Consider the following 24,655-nt stretch of genomic DNA (forward strand, 5'->3'; position numbering starts at 1 on the left):
TTATTATATCTACTCCAGCTCTTGGAAAAGTGTTTGATACATAGTAATCACTTAACAAGTACCTTCATTATTGTTATAATTATTACCAATGTTTTCCCCTTAAGAATCTGCCAAAGAATGGGAACTTTCTCGAACACATTTGAGAATTCCATCCAGAGTCCCAGAAGTTCCTACTGGATAATCTTACTTTGCATTCTTATATTAATGCAAGTTGGAAATCTGCTGTGAAGCCATTTTTAGCCTAATTGTGGAACAGCCCTCCAAAATAACAGTGTTTAGCACAAGGTTAGCGGTTCTATCTGCTGGAAGCCAAGAGGGGAAAATGTTAGACCCGATGTTCTAACCACAGCCTTACCACAGGCCAGCACTGAGGACCAGGAATGTTTTGAAGGTTTTTCTGGCTAGGCTTCTTTACTTAGGGAGATATGACTAATGTAGAGAAACGTCTCTTGCTACTGTACTCCAAAGCACATTCTGAGTTGGAATGTGATTCTTTCGCCCTAGCAGATCTCCCTCTTTTCTCTAAAAAAAAATTATTGTCTGTATTAAGCACATAGTCTGTGCTAAGCACTATCTTAGATTAATCAGTCCATCAGTCGTGTTTATTGAGCACTTACTATGTATGTGTAGAGCACTGGACTGTTTGTGAGAGTACTACAGAATTAGCAGAAACATTCCCTACTTATAATCTAGAGGATGCCTGAGGATGAATGATGATCAAATTAGTCCCAATCCCTGATCAACCTAAGAGGTAGAGTAGGTATCATCCCAATTTGCAGCTGAGAAAACTGAAGCGCAAAGGAAAGCAACTGGCCTAAGGCTACTGTTGCTAGTTGGCCAGTGGAAACACAGTGGGCAGAATTCTTGCTAAGAGTAAAAGCTAATTCCAGCTTTGCTTCTTGTCTGCCATGTGACCTTGGGCAAGTCTCTTAACTTCTCTGGTCCTTAATTACCTCATCTGTAAAATGGGGATTGAGACTTTGAAGCCCATGTGGGACAGGGACTGTGTCCAACTCAATTTGCTTGTATCCACTCCAGAGCTTAGTTCAGTGCCTGACATATAATAAGTGCTTTTAAAATACCCTTATTATTATGATTTATTTTTATTATTATGGATTAATACCAAAATTTCCTTTGGAAAAAATAGATCAGTTTAGGGGAGCACTGAGCCCCCACTAATAATAATAATAATAATAATAATGTTGGTATTTGTTAAGCGCTTACTATGTGCAGAGCAGTGTTCTAAGCACTGGGAGAGGTACAGGGTAATCAGGTTGTCCCGCGTGAGGCTCACAGTCTTCATCCCCGTTTTACAGATGAGGTAACTGAGGCACAGAGAAGTTAAGTGACTTGCCCACAGTCACACAGCTGACAAGGGGCAGAGCTGGGATTGTAGATTGTAGGTCATTGAGGACAGGGATTGTGTCTATTTATCTTCTTGTCCTCTCCCCAATAAAGTGTTCTGCACATAGTAAGGGATCAAGAAACTGATGGATTGATCTTTTTAGATTCAGTCTAACTTAGAGACAGGCAAAAGAATAAAGAGTTGGTTGAAATAGCCCTATAGTCAGTTGATGGTATACTTCATTTTCACTGGGTTGAGAGGCTTTCATATTGATAAGGTCAACAAAATCAAATCACAAATGCATAATATTAGAGTCTTTTCCCCTTTGGCTCCGCCGTTATTTCTGCATGCAATTTCAACAGACTTCCTACAGAACTCCCTTTAGTTTGCCTAAAGGGATTCATTTGGGACCATTTGGAAAGAACAAAAATGAATGAAAGTCTCTTGGGAAGATGGGAATTCAATTTTCAAACCAAATTTGTAGCAGAAAACACTCTCACCTCTCCCCCCTGACTCCTTGCCAACTCTGTTGCTGTCAGAATAGGAAAGCATAAGCTCTGAGTTTGCCTGTATTTCTCCCCACCTCCCTAGCTGTCTCACCCCCCTCATCTTCTCGTTCTTTTCAGTCATCTTCAAGAGGAGGTCACCCTTTTGATTTTGAAATCTACCCCCTCTACCCGTAGATCTAACCCAATCCCTTTACAACCAATATAGTATCTTACACCAACTCTTCTTCCCTCCCTGGATGCCTTCCTCAGTCAATCAATCGATATTATTTATTGAGCATTTACTCTGTGCAAACCACTGTACTAATCAGTTGGGAGAGAAAACCTTCAGTGCACATTCTCTGGATGTTCCTTTTCCTCTGCTTTCAAACCCCTTTCATTCCAATGAAACCGCTCTCTCCAAAGTCACCGATGACCTGCTTCTTGACAAATTCAATGGGCTCTACTCTACCCGTAACCTCCTTTATCACTTTGTTACCTTCTCCAGGAACCGTTATCTAACTCTGGCCTTTCTGACACAGTCCTCTCCTGTTTTTCTTCCTACATTGCTGTGCAATGCTTCGTTCATGTTATCATTCAACAGTTTAACAGCTCTGCCTCCTCCTACCTAACCGTGGGTGGCTCTCAAGACTCAGTTCTGGATGCCCTTCTATTCTCAATCCATACTCACTACCTTGTGGAGTTCATTTGCTCCCATGACTTCTACTATCTCTTCTATGCAGATGTCTTCCAAATTGCCTTCCTTAGCCCTGATGTCTCTTCACCTCTGCAATCTCACATTTCCTCCTACCTCCAGTACATCTCTATGTGGATGTCCCACTCAGATCCCAAGATTAACGTGTACGGAGAAGGGGCATGTCTTAGTGAATAAGGCACGGGCCTGGAAATCAGAAGGTCATGGGTTCTAATCCCGGCACCGCCACTTGTCTGTTGTGACCTTAGGCAAGTCACTTCACTTTTCTGGGCCTCAGTTACTTCGTCTGTAAGATGGGGATTGAGACTGTGAGCCCCACATCAGACAGGGATTGTGTCTAACCCAATTTTCTTGTATTCACTCATTCATTCATTCATTCAATCGCATTTATTGAGCGCTTACTGTGTGCAGAGCACTGTACTGAGCTCTTGGAAAGTACAATTCAGCAATAAAGAGAGACAATCCCTGTGCCCACCGGTCTTACTGTCAAGAAGGGGGGGAGACATATCAAAACAAGTAAACAGTTGCTAATATAAATATAGACAGAATTATAAATATGTCCATATATACACAAATGCTGTGAGAGGGGAGGAGGGATAGAGCAAAGGGAGTGCTTTGGGGTGACAAGGAGGAGAGGGGGAGCTGAGGAAAAGAGGAGCTTAGCCTGGGAAGGCCTCTTGGAGGAGGAGAGTCTTCAGTAAAGCTTTGAGGGGTTAGGGCTTGTATCCACCCCAGTGTTTAATACAGTGCCTGGCACATAGTAAAAGCTTAACAAATACCATAATTATTATTATTATTACAAAGCTGAATTGCTCACCTTCCCTCCCAAATCCTCTCTTCCACTTACCTTTTCCACTGTAGTTGATATCACCTCAAAGCTTGTAACATTGGCATTATATTTGAGTTTTCCCCCTCTTTCAGTCTGTTACCAAGTCCTGTCAGTTCTTCCTCTACAACATTCCCAGAATCCACCTCTTCCTCTCCATCCAAATTGCTACCATATTGGTCTGAACACTTGCCATAGCCCATCTCGAATACTGCATCGGCCTTCTCACTGATTCTAATCCCGGCTCCACCACTTATCAGCTGTGTGGCTTTGGGCAAGTCACTTCACTTCGCTGTGTCTCACTTCCCTCATCTGGCAAATGGGGATGAAGACTGTGAGCCCCACGTGGGACAACCTGATGACTTGTATCTCCCCAGTGCTTAGAACAGTGCTTAACACTGAACAGAACAGAACATAGTAAGTGCTTAACAAATACCAAAATGATTAAATTATTATTAATTGCTCTTCCTCCTGCCTCTCCCCTCTCCAGTCCTGACTTCACTCTGACACCCAGGTTACTTTTCTAAAATAATGTCCCATATGAATCTCCCCCCTCCCCAGAAACCTCCTCTGTCAGCCCATCCAGCTCCTCTCAAGCAGAAATTCCTGACCATTGACTTTAAGACACCCAATCCCCACTATTTATCCTCACCCCTCTGCCACTACAACCCAGCTCCATGTTTCCGTTCTCTCGAGACAAAGTAATCACTATGCCTCAGTAATAATAATAATAATGTTGGTATTTGTTAAGCGCTTACTATGTGCAGAGCACTGTTCTAAGCGCTGGGGGAGATATGGGGTAATCAGGTTGTCCCATGTGAAGCTCACAGTTAATCCCCGTTTCACAGATGAGGGAACTGAGGCACAGAGAAGTTAAATGACTTGCCCACAGTCACTCAGCTGACAAGTGGCAGAGGCGGGATTCGAACCCATGACCTCTGGCTCCCAAGCCCAGGCTCTTTCCACTGAGCCACGCTGTTTCTCGATCTCATCTTTCCCATGCCAACTTCTTGTTCACATTCTGCCTTCTGCCTGACACTACCTCCTTCTTTTAAATTTGTTAGACCAATGTTCTCCCCATCTTCAAAACAGTGTGACCTAGTGGACAGAGCATAGGCCTGGAGGACCTGGATTCTAATCTTGCTGAATGTAAATGGAGTTGCAGTACCTGTTCTCCCTCCTTCTTAGACTGTGAGCCCCATAGAGAAGTAGCATGGCATAGATAGAGCATGGGCTTGGGACTCAGGAGGCTATGGGTTCTAATCCTGGCTCCACCACTTGTCTGCTGTATGACCTTGGGCAAGCTACTTCACTTCTCTGTTCCTCAGTTACCTCTTCTGTAAAATGGGGATTGAGACTGTGAGCCCCATCTGGGACAGAGACTACGTCCAAATCGATTTGCTTGTATTCATCCCAGCACTTAGTACAGTGCCTGGGATATAGTAAGTGCTTAACAAATACCACCGTTATTATTATAAGGGACATGGATTGTGTCCAACCTGATTATCTTGTATCTATCCTAGGACTTCGTTCAGTGCTCTGCATGTAGTGAACACCTAACAAATATCACTATAGTAGTAGTATTGCTCTTCTGAAATGACATTCCTTCAGGAGGTCTTCCCTTATTAATCTCTCAGCTTCCTCCCCTAAATATATTACCCACTACTGCATCTTCAACACTTCTGTATCATCCAAATCACTTGGGTGTTTCATACTTCCCAGACTGAGCTCCCCTTTTCCCTCTGCTCCCTCTACCCCCCGCCTTCACCTCTCTGCAGCTAAACCCTCTTCTCCCCTCTTTCCCTCTGCTCCTCCTCCTCGCCCGTCCCATCCTCTCAGCACTGTACTCGTCCGCTCAACTGTATATATCTTCATCACCCTATTTATTTTGTTAATGAGATGTACATCACCTTGATTCTATTTATCTGCTATTGTTTTAATGAGATGTTCTTCCCCTTGATTCTATTTATTGCCATTGTTCTTATCTGTCCGTCTCCCCCGATTAGACTGTAAGCCCGTCAAAGGGCAGGGACTGTCTCTATCTGTTACCGATTTGTACATTCCAAGCGCCTTGTACAGTGCTCTGCACACAGTAAGCGCTCAATAAATACTGTTGAATGAATGAATGAATACTTACGTATACATCTTTATTCACAATTCAGTACAATTCAGTACAATTTGGCAACAGATAGAGACCATCCCTGCCCAGTGACGGGCTCACAGTCTAAACGGGGGAGACAGACGGCAAAGCGAAAGAGAACAAAACAAGACAACAGCATCAACAGCATCATATATATAAATAATATATATGAGCACAGTGCTGAGTGGAAGGGGGAAGAGTAGAAGGCTTTGTCTGGGAAGGCCTCCTGTAGGAGGTGAGCTCTCACTAGGGCTTTTAAGAGGGGAAGAGAGTTAGTTTGGTGGAGGTGAGGAGGGAGGGCGTTCCAGGTCAGAGGTAGGACATGGGCTGGGGTCGACGGCGGGATAGGCACAAATGGGGGACAGTGAGGAGGTGAGTGACAGAGGAGTGGAGTGTATGGGGTGGGCAGTAGACAGAGAGAAGGGAGGTGAGGTAGGAGGGAGCAAGGGGATGGAGACCTTTTCATTCACTCATTCAATCGAATTTACTGAGCACTTACTGTGAGCAGAGCACTGTACTAAGCACTTGGAAAGTACAATTCGGCAGTCAACCATTCCTTCACTCTTAGGAGGAAGAAAGCGGGAATAATCAAGAGCCTTTTCTAGGCCTCCCACGGCTGTGCCCCGAGGAATGGCATCTTGGAGTAGGGAGTGGGCAAGACGGCAAAGGCGTACTCTGCTCAGAGGGGCGGCGGTTGCTATGGCTATGGCTGCGGCCACAGTTGAAGCCGAATCCATTCCGGCCGGTAAAGGCCCTGGCTGCTGAGCTTCAGGAGTGTCCTTTCCGGGATGTGCGTCTTCTAAAAGCTGCACCTTTACTTCTTTAGGAACGGGATCGTTATGGGCTTTTTGCTTTAAAGCTGCTCGTAGAAGATTCTTCTGCACAGCTGAGAACTGAAAGATCAAAAGATCCCAGTCCGCTCCTGAGGAGTCAGTTCTCTATTCTGGTTTAGTTACATTAGCTAGCATAAATTTACATCAGGCCTTGAGGTATTAAGGACCATAAGTATTTGCCATCTTTTCTGGATTGCTGATATACTTGGATTCTCATCCCACCCTCAGCCTCAAGGCATTCATTTACATAGCCTTACACTTTACTGTTTCTCCTATCAGTAACTTATTTTAATGTCCACCTCCCCTTCTAGACTGTAAACGCCTTGTTTGCAGGAATTATATCAACCTGCTCTACTGTATTAGACATTCCTAAGTACTTAAAACAGTCCACTGTCCACAGTAAGTGAGCAATAAATACAATTGTTTGTCCCATAGATTGATTAATAATAATAATAATGTTAGTGTTTGTTAAGCACTTACTATGTGCCGAACACTGTTCTAAGCACTGGGGTAAATACAAGGGAATAAGGTTGTCCCATGTGGGACTCACAGTCTTCATCCCCATTTTACAGATGAGGGAACTGAGGCCCAGAGAAGTTAAGTGACTTGCCCAAGGTCACACAGCTAAGTGGCAGAGCCGGGATTAGAACCCATGACCTCTGACTCCCAAACCCGGGCTCTTTCCACTGAGCCACGATGCTTCTCCACTTGAAATCTGTGTATATTTCTATTACCCTATTTATTTAGTTAATGCGGTGTACATCCCCTTGATTCCATTTATCGTGATTATGTTCTCTTGTTTTTGTCCGTCTCCCCCGATTAGACTGTAAGCCCATCATTGGGCAGGGATTGTCTCTGTCAGTTGCCAAATTGTACATTCCAAGCACTTAGTCCAGTGCTCTGAACAAAGTAAGCGCTCAATAAATACTATTGAATGAATGAATGAAATTAGATATGCTCAAATTTGCATCACTACTACTTCTGAATTCATTCATTAAATCATATTTATTGAGTTCATTCATTCATCCAATCGTATCTATTGAGCGCCTTCTATGTGAAGAGCACTGTACTAAGTACTTGGAATATACAATTTGGCAACAGATAGAGACAATCCCTGCCCAATAACGGGCTCACAGTCTAAATGGGGGAGACAGACAGCAAAGCAAAACAAAGCAAAATGAGTAGTCGGGCGTTAATACGCACATCGTTAACAAAATAAATATAAATATATACAAATATGCACAGTGCTGGGGTGGGGGAAGAGCAGAGGGCAGGAGAAGGGAGAATGGGGAGGGGAGGATGAGCAGAGGGAAAAGGGGGGCTCAGTTTGGGAAGGCCTCCTGGAGGAGGTGAGCTCTCAGTAGGGCTTGGAAGAGGGGAAGAGAGTTAGTTTGGCCGATGTGAGGAGGGAGGGCATTCCAGGACAGCGGGAGGACGTGGGCCAGGGGTTGGCGGTGGGACAGGCACGAACGAGGGGCTGTGAGGAGGTTAGCGGCAGAGGAGTGTAGTGTACGGGGTGGGCAGTAGAAGGAGAGAAGGGATGTGAGCTAGGAGGGGGCAAGGTGATGGAGAACTTTGAAGCCAAGAGTGAGGAGTTTTTGTTTCATGTGAAGGTTGATAGGTAACCACTGGAGTTTTTCGAGGAGGGGAGTGACATGCCCCGTGTGTTTCTGTAGGAAGATGATCCAGACAGCAGAATGAAGAATAGATTGGAGCAGGGAGAGACAGGAGGAAGGGAGATCAGAGGGGAGACTGACACAATAAACCAGTCGGGATATTAAGAGAGATTGTACCAGCAAGGTAGCAGTTTGGATAGAGAGGAAGGGGCGCATCTTGGTGATCTTGGCGGATCTTGCTTACTGTGTGCAAAGCACTGTGCCCAAGGGCTTGGGAGAGAATGGATTTGATCTTCTTATCACTAAAATAGCCAAGCAAGAAGATGACTTATATTGAAAACCAAAAGGTAAGAGTTAAAAACCTCTGAAGACTTTTGCCTTGAAGAATAGAGTAGTCATTTTTGATAAGCTAGCAAAGAAAATCAGTGTTATCAGAAAGATCATTTTCTAGACCTATTTAACTCCACTCTAAGCCTTAACTATACCAGCCAAAGAATAAGATCTTCTTTTTTTTCTCTTCTGGTACAAACAGAAAAGCCCACAGTGAAGATTAAAAGCATTTAAAAGGTTTACTTAAAAGGCTTTTGAACTTGTATGGAAGTTTGGGTTAGTTTAATGTGCTAAGAAAATCAATGACACTTTATGAGAGAATAGATATTGTCTATGTAGATTAGCTAGTTTAGGTTTTGAAACAAAACTGACAAAAATGAAAGACGGATTGGCTCAGCGTGAACAGCACAAAATTGGCCAGCCTAAGAGAGAATCTGAAATAGTGATTTATATCAGAGCATATTGTACCTGCCGAGAGGTTCTTTCTGACCTTGGTCCAGTGCTTCCTGGAAATGAGAATGCAGTCACTTCACCAGAGAAGCTGAGGAGGCATCCAGGAGATTTGACTGTCCATAAAAGTTCCCATTTTAACCATTTTTTTTTTCTCTTGTGATAACACAAAGTCCGGGAAACTATTAAACACACGCAGCCCAAGACTTGTTCAGGGTTTGCAAAGGGGTACCTTTATTCACCCCACCCTCAACCCCACAATGCTTATTTACATATCTGTAATTGATTTTCATATTTGTGTCCCCACTATAGTCTGCAAGCTCCCTAAGGGAAGAGAACATGTCTGCTGACTCTTGTGCTCTCCTAAGTAATAATGGTGGTATTTGTGAAGTGCTTACTATGTATCTATCAATGTTCTAAGTTTTGGGGTAGATACAAGCTAATCAGATTGGATGCAGTTCTTGTCCCACATGGAGCTGACAGTCTTCATCCTCATTTTACACATAAGGTACCTGAGCCACAGAGAAGTTAAGTGACTTACCCAAGGTCACACAGCAGACAAGTGGTCAAGCTGGAATTAGAACCTAGGTCCTTCTGACTCCCAGGCCTGTGCTTTATCCACTAGGCCACGTTGCTTAGTACAGAGCTCTGCACAGAGTAAGTACGCAGTAAATGTAGTCGATTCACTAACTTGAAACCCGTACAATGATTTGAGGAGGCTGAGTTGGCAGAGTTCAATCGATGACTACCCATTTCTCTCCACATCAATCAATAGCTCCTAGCCTTTGGATTTAGGGCTCTCACCTAGATGCTCCTGCTTGTCTTTCAACTCTCTTTTCCCAGTATAACCCAGCTCACACTCTTTCCTCCTCCCCAACTAGCCTTGTACCTATATTTCACTCTAAACTGTCCCAGCTCCATCCCACTGTACCTGTCTTTCCCATTGCAATTGAAGTCCTCCTCTCCCCCAAATCCTCCAAGCCACATTCCTCCCCACCTTTAAAAGTTTACCTCAAATAGTAATTGTGGTATTATTATCACTATTATTATCGCCACTCATTATTTAAAAAGACACATCCTCCTAGGAGGTATTCCCCCACTAAGCCTGATTTCCTTGGTCACCGCATCCCACAGATCACTTAGCGCTGATGCATATTTATTTTAGTTATTTAATTGGCTCTATCTTTATCATTTGTACCTTGAAAACTGCCTGAGGGCAGGAATATTGTCTATAAAATCTACAGTATTGTACTCTCCCAAGCACTTGTGCTCTGCACACAGGAATTGATTTTTATTTAGGTTAGTATTCTTATTCTATTTGCAATTTATGCTTTCCTGCCTCCCCCTTAAGGTTAGGGTCTGTATCTTCTACTTCCATTCTGTGTTCTCAAGTACTTATGAAATGTCATAAACACATTAAGTGCTCAATAAATGCAGCTGATGATGATGATGATGATAATCAGTCATATTTACTGAGTGCTTACTGAGTATAGAGCACTGTACTGAGTGCTTGGGAGAATACAATATAACAGATTTAGTAAAACCTAAAGTCTGGAGGAGGAACTTACAGTCTAGATGATAATGTAAGGGATTTGCCAACTTTCTAACTGATTTACTCCATGTACACAGCCCCAACTGATTAAATCAGGCCAAAAAATCTACCTCATAGCTCAAATGATTTAAAAGTGCTGAGGACTGAATGGTTTTGTAGAAAAATGATCTAGGCAGCAGAATGAAATATCCTCTTAGAGTGGGGAGAGATGAGAAGCAGAGAGGTCAGCAAAGGGGCTGACACAGTAATCAAAGTGGGATAAGATAAGTGCTTGGATCAGCACGGTAGCAGTTTTGGATGGAGAGAAGAGGGCTGATTTTAGCAATGCTGTGCAGGTTGGACCAATAGAATTTAGTGACAGATTGAATGTTGGGGTTGAATGAGAGAGATGAGAAGAGGATAACATCAAGGATAGGGGCTTGTGAGAAAGAGAGGATGATGTTATTATCTACAGTGACAGAAAAGACAAGGGGAGGACAGGGAGTTCTGTTTTGGACATGTTAAGTTTGAGATGTTGGCAGGACTTCCAAGTAGCGATGTCCTGAAGGCAGGAGGAAATACGAGAAGGAAGGAAATCAGGAGTCAAGATGTAGATTTGAAATCATCCACATAGAGATGGTAGTGAAGCCATGGGAGCAAATGAGTTCTCCAGGGGAGTGGGTGTAGATGGAGAACCACAACTAAGCCCTGAGAGACTTGCACTGTTAGGGAGTGGGAGGCAGAGGATGAACCCACAAAAAAGACTGAGAATGAGCAACCAGGGAGAGACAAGAAGAGAACCACGAGAAGACAGTGTCAGTGAAGCTGAGGTTGGATAATATTTCTAGGAAAAGGAGGTGGTTGACAGTGTCAAAGGCCACTCAGAGTTCGAGGAGGATGAAGATGAGGATGGAGTACAGGCCATTGAACTTGACAAGAGGGAGATCATTTGTGATGTTTGAGAAGGGAGTTTCTGTGGAGTGCAAGGGGCGGAAATTGGATTGGAGGAAATCAAGGAGAGAATTAGAGGAGAGGAAGTGAAGACAACTGGAGTAGACAACTCACTCAAGGACTTACTTTGGAGGGGAATAGTAGGATGGAGATGGAGCTATAACTGGAGGGAGCCTTGGGGTCAAGGGAGGGGTCATCCCAGCTCATAGGAAACCAACCCCAAAGACAAAATTTCAGCATCAAAATAAACCTGAAATGCCTAAAAGATTTTGATTTCAGCCAGTCAATCATTGGTAGTTATTGAGTGTTTACTGTATATAGAGCACTATACTAAGCATTTGGGAGAATATACTACACCAGAGTTGGTAGACACATTCCCTGTCCACAAGGAGCTTACAGTCTACAGTCGATAAATGTCCTCATATGTAAAATTTGGGATTAATGGTAAGTCTCCTCATTCATAAAATAGGGATTAATCAGTCAGTCGATTCATCCAGTACTTGTTCTCCCTCCTATTTAGTCTGTGATCCCCATTTTACAAATGAGGTAACTGAGGCCCAGAGAAGTGAAGTGACTTTTCCAGGATAACACAATAAACAAGTGATGGCAGAGCCAGGATTAGAACCCAGGTCCTTCTGACTCCCAGGCCCATGCTCTATCCACTAGGCCATGCTGCTTCTTTCAAAAGGTGGAGGTGGTGAGAGGTCAGGAGAGAGGTGATGGGCAGAGGCACAAGCTATCTCTCCAGGATACAAATAATTCAGAGCCTCATAAACGGTATTCAAAAGTCACCCATCCTAAATAAATTCTACCCAGGGAGCAAAATTCGGGTTGGTCCCGGGTACCATTTAGCATTTAGCAGAGTTTCCTCGGAAGAACAGACTCACGTGAATCCATGATGCCCAAAAGTTAATAGAAAGAAGAGAGACTTAATAAATTCCCCATTAGGCTCACTACCTGATTTTGATTAGGCCTGCTGCCTGAATCTCATCAGGGCCTTCCTGGATTTCTTTTAGGCACAGGAACCAGTGCTTAGTTTCATGGCTGATTTAACAGCATACAAATCATTTAGCAGTTATGCACTCAAGTTTCCAGAAGTAAATAATTCCGTAACCACTACTTGCAAACCTGTCTACTGCTACATGGAATTCCTCCCAGTAAAACGAGAGCCATGGCCTCTCCTTAGAGGATCGATTGACTGATCAGTGGTATTTATTGAGTGTTTAGTGTGTGCAGAATGTCATGCTAAGCTTTTGGGAGAGTACAATACAACAGAGTTGATAGGTTCCCTGCCTATAAGACATTTTCAGGCTAGAGGGGAGGTCAGACATTAAAGCAAATTATGGATATGTGCATAAGTTCTGTGGTGCTGAGGATGGGATGATTATCAAGTGCTTAAAGGGTACAGATCTGAGTGCCTAGGCGAGAGGTGAGCGTGGAGTTTGATGCGCTAGTTGAGACAATATAGGAAAAACGCTTGAATCAGTGTGGTCGCGGTTTGGATGGAAAAAAAAGGGCAGATTTTAGTGCTGTTGTGATGGATGAACTGATAGGATTTGGTGACAAATTTAATATGTGGGTTGAATGAGAGAGATGAGTTGAGGATAATGAAACAGGGAGGATAGCGGTGTTGTCTATGTGATGGGAAGGGCATGGGGAGGACAGGGCTTGGATGGGAAGATAAACAGATCTGTTTGGAACAGATTAAGTTTGAGTTGTCAAGGGAGGATCCAAATAGAGATGTCCTGAAGGCAGGAGGAAATGTGAGATTCCAGATGAGAGAGATCAAGGTTGGAGAGAAGCAGCATGGCCTAGTAGATAGAGCACAGGCCCTGGAGTCAGAAGTACCTACGTTTTAATCCCGGCTCTTCCACTATCTCTGCTTGTGTGACCTTGGGCAAGTCACTTCACTTCTCTGTGCCTCAGTTACCTCATCTGTAAAATGGAGAGTAAGACAGCCTGTGTGGGGCAGGGACTGTATCCAACCTGATTAGCTTTTTTCTACGCCCGTGCTTACTACAGTGCCTGGCACATAATAAGCACTTAACAAATACCATCCAAAAAAAAAGAGAGAGAGAGAGCAGTGATTTGAGAATCATCAGCATAGAGATGGTAGCTGAAGACACGGGAGGAAATGACTTCCCCGTGGGAGTGGGTGTAGATGGAGAATAGAAGGAGAACCAGAACTGAGCCTTGAAGGACTCCCAAAGTAAGAGTGTGGGAGGCAGAACAGTTGAAGTTATGTGGATTTTCGCAAGTGCCTGTTTCAACAGAATGTCAAGTGTTTGTCATCCTCACTGATAATTTTGTTCATTTGTAAGTTTTGGCTAGAGGTGTTCAAGAGGGTGTCTCACGCTCAATCTCCTCACCCTCTCCTACCTTACCTCACTAATCTCCTACTACAGCCCAGCCCACACACTTTGCTTCTCAAACTCCAGCTTACTCCCTGTGCCCCGATCTCATCTATCTCACCACCAACTCCATTCCCACATCCTCCCCCTAGCCTGTAACTTCTTCCCCGTTCACATAGGCCAGACCACTGATCTCCCCACCTTCTCACCTCCTCCAAGAGGCCTTTCCGAAATAAGCCCTCTTTCTGCAACTACCTCTCCTTTCTGCATCATCTGGGCACTTTGATCTGTGACCTTTGGTCATTTGATATTCTCTCCACCCTCAATACCACAGCACTTATGTACATATCTATAAATTATATGTTATTCATTTATATTAATGTCTGCTACACCCTTTAAACTGTAAGCTCGTCATGGGCAGGGAACGTGCCTGTCAACTCTGTGCTACGGTACTCTTCTAAGCGCTTAGTACAGTGCTCTGTACATTATAAGCATTCAATAAATACCATTGATTGCTTCCTCATGGAGGTTCCCTAAATGGTTTAGGACTACGAGACTGGCGGTAGTAAATATGCAATAAAACCCAATATTATTTCTTAGCTAACATTTCTTTCTTTGATTGCACAGATCCCTATGTGAAGATTCATCTGATGCAAAATGGCAAGAGGCTGAAGAAGAAAAAGACAACAATTAAAAAGAACACTCTCAATCCCTACTACAATGAGTCTTTCAGCTTTGAAGTACCATTTGAGCAAATTCAGGTAATGTCAAGCATTATTCTGTATTCCTTCTGTATAACATTCCACCAAGCCTCAAATATTTCACACAGACTTTGTCAATTATCCAGTGTGCATAGCTTCATTAACACGTGTGGGCCAGCCTTACATGGCATTAAGCCCAAGGGATACTCCTTTAAGAGGGATACGATAAAATCTATGTGGTGCTTTGGAAGTGTCCATTCATCAGCAAAATCCTAATAACTGGCATTTTGTGGAATGGAAATAGAAAAAAAAAACGAAAACAGACAATGCTGCTGTCTCAAGAAGGGAATTGGTAATAGTTATTTGGATGAGGAAATTAGTTTTTGCTGGATTTCCCCATATCATATTAAATATTTGATTTCCTTCATTGCATCCCAGCTACTAATGAAGAGAGATGAGAGAGGAATTTTTATTCTTTGCTGGTTCCTAACCAGGCAGCATCTTTCATTTAATTAGTATGAAATGATTTACAAGATCATAATTTCAATTGCTTGAAATTCAGCTTCCTTGCTCCCCAGTGGGATTGGGTGTATCTTTGTCTACCTACCCATGAAACTTCATTGCACTGTTTAACAATCATTGTAAAATAAAAGGGGGATTTCAAACATAAAACTCTTTCTATATGCCAACCTGTAACCACATCAATAGTCTGGGATCCTGATATTTAGTGCATTTCATTTCAGAATCAAAGGATGCAAATTAGGATGCAATTTTCAATACTCATGCTGTTTCTGCTCAGGGTCAGGCATCAGTTTTGAAATGAATCATCTCATAGAAAATGTATTTTTTGACCCAAATCTGCTTGGGCTGACCCCCACTTTGGTTGCCAAAGCAACTTGAGAAGCAACATGGCCTAGTTGAGAGAGCGCAGGCCAGGGAGTCAGAAGGACCTGGATTCTAATCCCAGCTCTGTCAATTGCCTGCTGTGTGATCTTGGGCAAGTCACTTAATTTTTCTGTGATTGTTTTCTCAACTGAAAAATGGCGATAGCTGTTCTCATTTCGACTTAGAGTGCGCATCCCGTGTGGGACAGGGACTATGTCTGACCTAATTAACTTGTGCCTTCCACAGTGCTTAGAATGGTGTTTGACACATAGTTAATGTCTAACAAATTCCATTAAAAAAAGGCAGCATTCACCAGTATTTCCCAGGATAGAGAGAGAAATGTTTCATAGTTCTAGCGGCTCAGACTGGCAGGCCCAGACCAGATAGGAGGCTGAGGAAGATTGCTGCTAATCGTGTTGTATTATACTTTCCCAAGCACTTAATATAGTGTTTTTCACACAGGGAGTGCTCAATAAATATCACTGATTGACTGACTGCTAGAACAGCCAGCAGTGCTGCTGCTGCTTCTGTTCTTTTTTCCTGGTATCTGTAGAGTTCCTGGCTTCTAGAGTCCCAAAGTAGCAATAATAATGGTGGTATTGGTTAAGGGCTTTACTGTGTGCCAAGCTCTGTATTAGGTGCCTGGGGTAGATACAAGATAATCAATCAATGAATGGTATTTATTGAGCATATACTAGGTGCAAAGCACTGTACTAAGCACTTGACGGAACATGGGTCAGATACGGTCCCTGTCCCACCTGGGGCTCACAGTGTAATTGGACAGAGAAAAAGCATTGAATACCCAATTTACAGATGCAGGAACTGAGTCACAGAGAATAATAATAATATAATAATGATGACATTTGTTAAGCGCTTACTATGTGTCGAGCACTGTCCTAAGCGCTGGGGTAGGTATAAGCCAATCAGGTAGGACACAGGGACTGTCCCCCATGGGACTCAAGTCTTCATCCCCATTTTGCAGATAAAGTAACTGAGGCCCAGAGAAGTGAAGTGACTTGCCCAAGATCACAGAACAAAGTATCAGGGCAGGGATTAGAATAATAATAATAATGTTGGTATTTGTTAAGCTCTTACTATGTGCAGAGCACTGTTCTAAGCGCTGGGGGAGATACAGGGTAATGAGGTTGTCCAATGTGAGGCTCACAGTCTTCATCCCCATTTTACAGATGAGGGAACTGAGGCCCAGAGAAGTGAAGTGACTTGCCCACAGTCACACAGCTGACAAGTGACAGAGCCAGAATTCGAACCCATGACCTCGGAGTCCCAGGCCTGGGCTCTTTCCACCGAGTCACGCTGCTTCTCAGGTCTTTCTGACTCTGACGCCTATGCTCTGTCCACTAGGCCATGACTTGTCCAAGGCGTCACAGCAGGCAAGTGACTGAGCTGGGAGTAGAACCCTGGTCCTCTGGCTCGCAGGCCCATGCTCTTTCCTCTAGCTCATGATGTACAAGGCAGAAGAGACAATTCACCCACTTGGGACCCATTTTTGCCAGTCCTTTGGTTCTCTTGTTGAGCTCTACCGGCAGCCCCTTGCTAGGTTGTTTTACTTTATTTTTCTCTCATCTGTCCCTCCTTTTGCTCCCTGCTCGCTCTTCTGCTCTAGAAGCAGCACGTTGTAGAGGATAGAGCACGGGCCTGGGAATTAGAAGGCCACGAGTTCTGCTATGTGACCTTAGACAGGTCACTTCGCTTCTCTGGGCCTCAGTTACCTCATCGGTAAAATGGGGATTGAGACTGTGAGCCCCACATGGGACAGGGACTGTGTCCAGCCTGATTTGCTTGTATCCACCCCAGCGCTTAGTACAGTGCATGGCACATAGTAAGCGCTTAACAAATGCCACAATTATTTTTATTACTATTATTCTGGCTCTCTTGTGCAAAAGCAACAACATCCAACCCAAGCCTCAGTCCTGGAAGAGCATAAAAGCCTCCAAGGTCTGGATAACAGGGACTCAAAATAGCCTATACCATTTTTGCACTCCCTTTTTCTTTCTTTAATATTATTCGTTAAGCATATACTATGTGCCAGGCATTGTACGAAGTGCTGGAGTAGGTGTAAGCTAATCAGGTTGAGCACAGTCCATTTCCCACATGAGGTTCACAGTATTAATCCATATTTTACTGATGAGATAACTGAGGTACAGATAAATTAAGTGACTTGCCCAAGGTCACAGAGCAGACTGGTGGCAGAGCCAGAATTAGAACTCACGTCCTCTGACTCCCAGGCCCGGGCACTTTCCACTAGCCCACGCTTCTTCAAAAGAATTAGGTCATGCCAGAGTGCTGACACGGGAGACATAAAATGGGAAGGAGCAATGGCTTAGTGGATAGAGCATGGGCCTGGGACTCAGAAGGTCATGGGTTCTAATTCTGGCTCTCTCACTTGTCTGCTGCGTGACCTTGGGCAAGTCACTTCACTTCTCTGTGCTTCAGTTACCTCATATGTAAAATGGAGATTGAGATTGTGAGTCCCACATTCATTCATTCCGTCAATCATATTTATTGAGTGCTTACTCTGTGCGTACCACTGTACTGAGCACTTGGAAAGTACGATTCAGCCACAGATAGAGACAATCGCTACCCAACAATGGGAATCACAGTCTAGAAGGGGGAGACAGATGGCTCAGTGGAAAGATCCCGGGCTTGAGAGTCAGAGGTCATCGGTTCGAAGGTCACCTCTGCCACTTGTCAGCTGTGTGATTGTGGGCAAGTCACTTCACTTCTCTGGGCCTCAGTTCCCTCATCTGTCAAAAAGGATTAACTGTGAGCCTCAGGTGGGACAACCTGATTACCCCGTATCTACCCCAGCGCTTAGAACGGTGCTCTGCACAAAGTAAACGCTTAATAAATACCAACATTATTAAAACCAAACCAGTAGACAGGCAGAGAGACTGTGTCCAACCCGGTTTCCTTATATCTACCCAAGTTCTTAGTACAGTACCTGGCACACAGTAAGCATTTAACAAATGCCACAGTAATTATTATTACTGGGTTACTAGCCTTTCTCCTGCCAGCCCAGATGGAGGCTGTTGGGGATCCACTGGCTAGAAGGATGGAAGCCCTTATGGTGGAGGCTTGCCCTAAAGATTGCCCTAAATGAGCCAATGGATAGGACAAACCTGCTGCCCTAGTCTAGAGGGTTAAGGACCTAAAGTATCAGAACAATAATTTAGCTACATTCTGAATGTATAGGGTTAGGGTTACAGGTTCAAATCCCGGCTCTGCCACTTCATTCATTCATACATTCATTCATTCATTCATTCATTGAATAGTATTTATTGAGCGCTTACTATGTGCAGAGCACTGTACTAAGCGCTTGGAATGAACAAGTCGGCAGCAGATAGAGACAGTCCCTGCCGTTTGACGGGCTTACGGTCTAATCGGGGGAGACGGACAGACGAGAACAATGGCCATAAATAGAGTCAAGGGGAAGAACATCTCGTAAAAACAATGGCAACTAAATAGAATCGAGGCGATGTACATTTTATTAACAAAATAAATAGGGTAATAAATATATACAGTTGAGGAGACGAGCACACTTGTCAGCTGTGTGACTGTGGGAAAGTCCCTTGACTTCTCTGTGCCTCAGTTACCTCATCTGTAAAATGCGGATTAAGACTGTGAGCCTCATGTGGGACAACCTGATTACCCGGTATAGCCCAGAGCTTAGAACAGTGCTCTGCACATAGCGCTTAACAAATACCAACATTATTATTATTATTATGTCTTTCTACCCACTCTTATATATTGGACTCTCCTAAGCTCTTAATTCAATGCTCTGCATTTAGTAAATGTTCAATAAATACCATTGATTAATTAACTACATTGGATTGGGACTCTGAAGGAGATATGAAACTGGGTGGCCAAATGGAAAGAACCCAGGCCTGGGAAAAAGAGGATCTAGGTTCTAATACTGGCTCTGCCACTAGCCTGTTGTGTGACTTTGGGCAAGTCGCTTAATTTCTCTGGGCCTTAGTTTTCTCCTCTGCAAAATAGGGGTTGAATGCTTGTTCTCCCTCTTACTTAGTCAATCAGTCAGTCGATCTATTTATTGAGTGGTTACCCTGTGCAGAAGACTGTGCTACGCACTAGGGAGAGTTCACTATAATAATAAACAGGTGCATTCCCTGCCCACAAGAAGCTTACACTCTAGAGGGGGAGACAGACATTAATATAAATAAATACTTGGGCCGTGAGCCCCATTTTGGACAGGAACTGTGCCCAACCTGATTAACTTGTATCTACCTTAGTGATCGATACAGCGTTTGATACATAATAAGCACTTAGTAAATTCCGCAGTTATTATGAGGAGCTGCCCAAACCTTGGTTCGATCAGAAACCAAGTTTCAAATGACTACGTTCTAGTTTTTCTTGGCCCAGCTGTGATTTTTTAAAAAAGAGAATCTCGCCCTATAATATGTAGCTAGCTACTCAGTAAAATCATTAAGCTTAATGTGGATTCTGGAAATTTTTTTTCAAACCAACCTTTGATTTGTCCCAAATAGCATTGACATTATACCATATATTCATTTTGGGGAAAATAACTAGGTTTACCAGAACGAGAGTGAAGTCATTGAGAAGGGAACAGAAAGGAAAATCACTCACAGGATGAATAGTCAACAAACTGTTAAAGTAGATTGTTTTGAACAGAAGGGAAAATTTCAAAAAGAATTATCAAAGAAATGTTTCCTAGCAACCTTCCAGCAGTTGGGGTTGTCAACACCTGGCCATTTTGCTTAAAAGAAACGATACCTCTCATGTCTATCAGGCTTCTATTCCCTTAAGAAAGATTTTCAAACCCTATCATCTGAAATAAAATCGAATAAGACACCATAGTGATGAATACGTCACCGACTGCTAACCCACACAGCAGCTGTATCCTGAGCTGTTTGTGGGAAAAGGGAGCCCATTTAGAAGATCAGATGCAGCCCTATTAACCTATGAAAGATCTCAAAGAGAACTAGGTAGTAGATTCTCCTCTTTGGTAACTTTTGTTCAAGGTATTTTAAAGTGCAGTGGGCGTTGAGAATGTTGGTATTTGTTAAGCGCTTACTATGTGCAGAGCACTGTTCTAAGCGCTGGGGTAGACACAGGGGAATCAGGTTGTCCCACGTGGGGCTCACAGTCTTAATCCCCATTTTACAGATGAGGTAACTGAGGCACAGAGAAGTTAAGTGACTTGCCCACAGTCACACAGCTGACAAGTGGCAGAGCTGGGATTCAAACTCATGACCTCTGACTCCAAAGCCCGTGCTCTTTCCACTGAGCCATGCTGCTTCTTGAGAAGCAGAGGAAAGAGCATAGGACTGGGAGTGAATGGACCTAGAGTCTAATCTCAGCTCCTCCCCTTACCCGCTGTGTGACCTCAAGCAAGTTCCTTACCTTCTCTGTGCCTCGGTTCCCTCACCTGCAAAATGGGGACTTAATGCTTGTTCTCTCTCTTAGACTGTGGGTCCATATGGGATCGGATGAACTTGTTTAGACCCTCAGGGCTTTGTACGATGCTTGGCACATACTGAGCGGTTAATAGAAACCACAATTATTAAAATGGAAAGTGCTTCATAGACAGCGCCCCAGTTCAAGTAATGTAGACAAGGAGGGACCACTAACCCCCTGTACTTTCCCCCACCCCTAGACTGTAACCTTGTAGTAGGCAGGGAACGTGTCTACCAACTCTGTAGCGCTCAGTACACAGTAAGAGCTCAATTAAATGCCACGGATTTATTGATTCCCACTCGGCATTTAAAACATATACCAGGCCAATAACTCACAACTTCAATCAGTCGATCGTATTTTGAGCGCTTGCTATGCTGTTTGGTTATCGCTATGCGCAGAGCACAGTACTGAGTGCGTGGGAGAATACAATATAACAATAAAAAGACACATTCCTTGCCCACAACGAGCTTACAGTCTAGAGGGGGAGAACAGACGTTAATATAAATAAATGCATTCCAGATATATAAATGCATCACAGGTAGTCCTTTCTTGGGACCCCAAAGCTGAAGAGGGTAGACAGGAACTCAGATCAAATTAAGTCCTAGGAACTACTTGAAGCATCTGAGTGCAGTGACTTCTTGGTACCCACCTACCGAACTTGAACTGGTGAACTAACGGATGGAAAAGTCTCGACACCCACTAGACAAGACGGGAGACTTCCAGTTTTTCCTCACCAATTTATTTTGTATCATTCTAGGGGAATCTGTGGATTATAAGTAAAATGTTTTGACTATGACTCATATCTCTAACTTTTTTTTTCAAATTCTGAGATCATAACCATAAAGGACTAATTGAGACTACAAAGGACACAGTCCATTTGGGACTGTGATTGTAAACTGCCTTATGCTTAAATGCCGTTTTTTGACCATAAATGACGGTAAAGGCAAATATATTGAAAATGGAGCATGCTTAAAGCCAAACATGCTGCTGGATTTCCAGGACAGCACTAGGAAGGAGATAACATTTTGTCAAGACAGAAAGAGAATCAAAGTATAATGTATAATGCATTAGACAAGAAAATAATGAGCCTGCCTTCTGCACTCTTTGTAGATCTGTACTCTTCTGTGAGCCGGGGACTGCTCAAGTATTCTTCATATTCTTATGCAGAGAATTAATGACCCCTCAACATCAAAAGGAGACGGTTGTTTCCTCCCTCCCAGTTCTGAAGATCTGCATACAATCTGTTACATAGCCATGAGCCAGGAAATTTTAAATGAGCAGAGCAGATTTCAGGGGGAAAAGCTTGGCTTGACTAAAACAAATGAAAATACACCCCAAAGAAAAAACACACAGAGCTGAGAAAATCTGTACAAGCTCACCCTGCAGAAGTTCACCGTGTACTGTGTTAAAAATGTATAATAATAATATAGATACTGATATAGTTAGATCTCCCTGCCCCATTAACCTTTGAAGGAAACTCTTGATGGGTGATGGCCCCAAAACCTATTTACCCCAAAACATTTTACTGAAAGGAACTTCTTGCTACTAATGTTGCCTTTTTGTCTTTCTTGAGTTAAAAGAAAATACCATCCTTCGTCATCAGTGGTATTTATTGAGTGCTTACTTGCTTGGGCAGTGGCTAGCTAGTGGAAGGCAATCTGCTACAAGTCAAAACCCATCTGTGCTGGGCAGTAGTGGCATGGGAGAGAGTCAAGGGTGGATACTCATGTTTACTGCATGGAAGGAGGCAGTGGTAAACCACTTCGGTATTTTTACCAAGAAAACTCTATGGATCCACTACCAGAACGATTGCAGATGAAGTTGAGGCGTTCTGGGAGAGATGCGTCCATGGCGTCACTTTGGGTCGAAGATGACTCGACAGCATAAGACAAGACTATATGAAAAGCACTGTAATAAGAGCTTGGGAGCATACAACATAGTTGGCAGACACATTCCAGATGGTAATTCCCTTGACTGAAAGATCCTCAAGGATACTGACCACATCTTGTTCTTCTATTCGATTTTCCAAGCTCTCAGGAAATATTAATAATAGCAAGTGGGATGATGTTGAATTCAGACCTGTGCTACTATTGGAGATAATTGAAGGAAGGAAAGGGAGCCAAGGTAATTTGTCTGGCAAGAGCTTTTAGGTTAAAACTTTTCCTAGGACTTTCATACTGAAGAAATGGTCTGTGTAGTACCATGACCATTGAGAGCAGAATCAGAAAAGTTGGGGCAAGCAGGACTAAAATGTGCACCCCCATTTTACCATCTGCCATGGCCTCCACCCACCTTTCTCCAATAATAATCAATTAAATCATATTCACTGAGTGCTTACTGTGTCTTCTATGAGTTTGGGAGAGTATAATATAATGGAGTTGGTAGACACATTCCCTGCCCACAACAAGTTTTGAAAATTGCGCTATTGATTAGGTACTAACTAGGTGCCAAGCACTGTACTAAATGCTGCCATAGATATGAGATAATCAGATTGTCGTTCATTTATTCATTCAATCACATTTATTGAGTGCTTTCTGTGTGCTAAGTTCTAAGTATTGCATTCTTGGGAGAGTACAATATAACGACAAACATATGCATTCCCTGCCCAAAATAAGCTTACAGCCTAGAGGTTGTCCACGGTCCCTGTCCCATGTGAGCCTCACAGTCTAAATAGGAAGGAGAACAGCTATTTAATCTCTGTTTTATAGATGAGGAACTGAAGCACAGAGAAATTAAGTGATTTGCCTAAATTCAAACAGCAGACAGGTTGTGGAGCCAGGATTCAAATCAATCAACAATATTTACTGAGCACTTACTGTGTGCAGAGCACTGTACTAAGTGCTTGTGAGAGTACATTCCAACAGAATTGCTAGACATGTTGTCTGCCCACAAGGTGCTATAAGTCTAGAGAGCAAGAGTCTTCCTCTGACTCCCAGACCAATACTCTTTCTATTAGGCCACACTGCTCCTCCAGATCACAAATATCCCCTCCCACCATGTTTGCTTGACCCAGTCCCCCAACTGTCACTCTAATCCCATTTTGTTTCTTCCACCCCAGAAAACTGGCCCTAACTACAGTTCTGTTTTGATTATTTTTGCAAACATTAACTTATAGCTATGACCTAGTTTCCAGAACCGTTCGATGATCTTTTAAACTCTGTCCTCGGATTCCCAATTTTATTCTTAAACTGTCCTCAGTTATACCTCCATATTTTTCTAAAGTATAGGTGAGTGCTAGCATAACTCTAAACTCATCATCATCAGAGAAGCAGCATGGTCTAGCAGATAAAGCACAGGCTTGGCAGTCTGAGAACCTGGATTCTAATCCCCCCTCTGCCACTTGCCTGCTCTGTGACCTTGGGCAAGTCATTTCACTTCTCTGTACCTCAGTTTCTTCAGCTGGAAAATGGAGATTCACTACCTGTTCTCCTTCCTACGTAGGCTATGGGCTTCATAAGGGCATCATGTGGGACAGGAACTGTGCCCAGCTTGATTAGCTGGTATCTCTACCCCAGCACTTAAAGCAGTTCCTGAGACATAGTGAGCACTTAAAGAATACCCTAAAAATAATTGTTGATTGTTTCCAGCTATGTGCAAAGCACTGTACCGTGTGCTTATTGTGTGCAGAAAGCTGAACCTGGCATTAGGAAGCATCTAATAAAAGTTGAAGGTATAATCACTGTCTCGAATCTTATGAAGATGGTCAGACACAGACCCCACGGGAACTAAAGGGAAAATGTTGATAAAATGGCACCAGCAAAAGAAAATAAAAAATGAAGAAACTGTTTAATAAATACTATAAAGAAACTGAGTTGCACATCTGTGTGGAATTGTGATTAAATGAAGCCATCATTTGGAAAAATATCTGTTACCGATTTGTACATTCCAAGCGCTGTGCACATAGTAAGCGCTCAATAAATACTATTGAATGAATGGAAAAGAAAATGAATTTGGTTTCCTATAAATATTTTTTTTAAAATTGGATTATTCTATTCAATGGCATGAGCTTTTTAGAATGAAGAAACTGATTGTGTATTAG

At 43.1% G+C, this 24,655-nt stretch overlaps 1 protein-coding gene across 3 annotated transcripts in view; it reads left to right on the forward strand.

Annotated features, from left to right (window-relative positions):
- Nucleotides 1–24,655, forward strand: part of SYT1 (synaptotagmin 1) — a 656,933-nt gene that overhangs the window by 628,878 nt on the left and 3,400 nt on the right. For all 3 annotated transcript variants that reach the window (XM_007666337.4, XM_007666335.3, XM_029079387.2), the window contains one exon: nt 14,201–14,334. In XM_007666337.4, the coding sequence (XP_007664527.1) occupies nt 14,201–14,334 (134 nt within the window). The remainder of the gene's footprint in view (nt 1–14,200; nt 14,335–24,655) is intronic.

Source organism: Ornithorhynchus anatinus, chromosome 14, assembly GCF_004115215.2.
Source record: "Ornithorhynchus anatinus isolate Pmale09 chromosome 14, mOrnAna1.pri.v4, whole genome shotgun sequence".
Taxonomy (NCBI): domain Eukaryota; kingdom Metazoa; phylum Chordata; class Mammalia; order Monotremata; family Ornithorhynchidae; genus Ornithorhynchus; species Ornithorhynchus anatinus.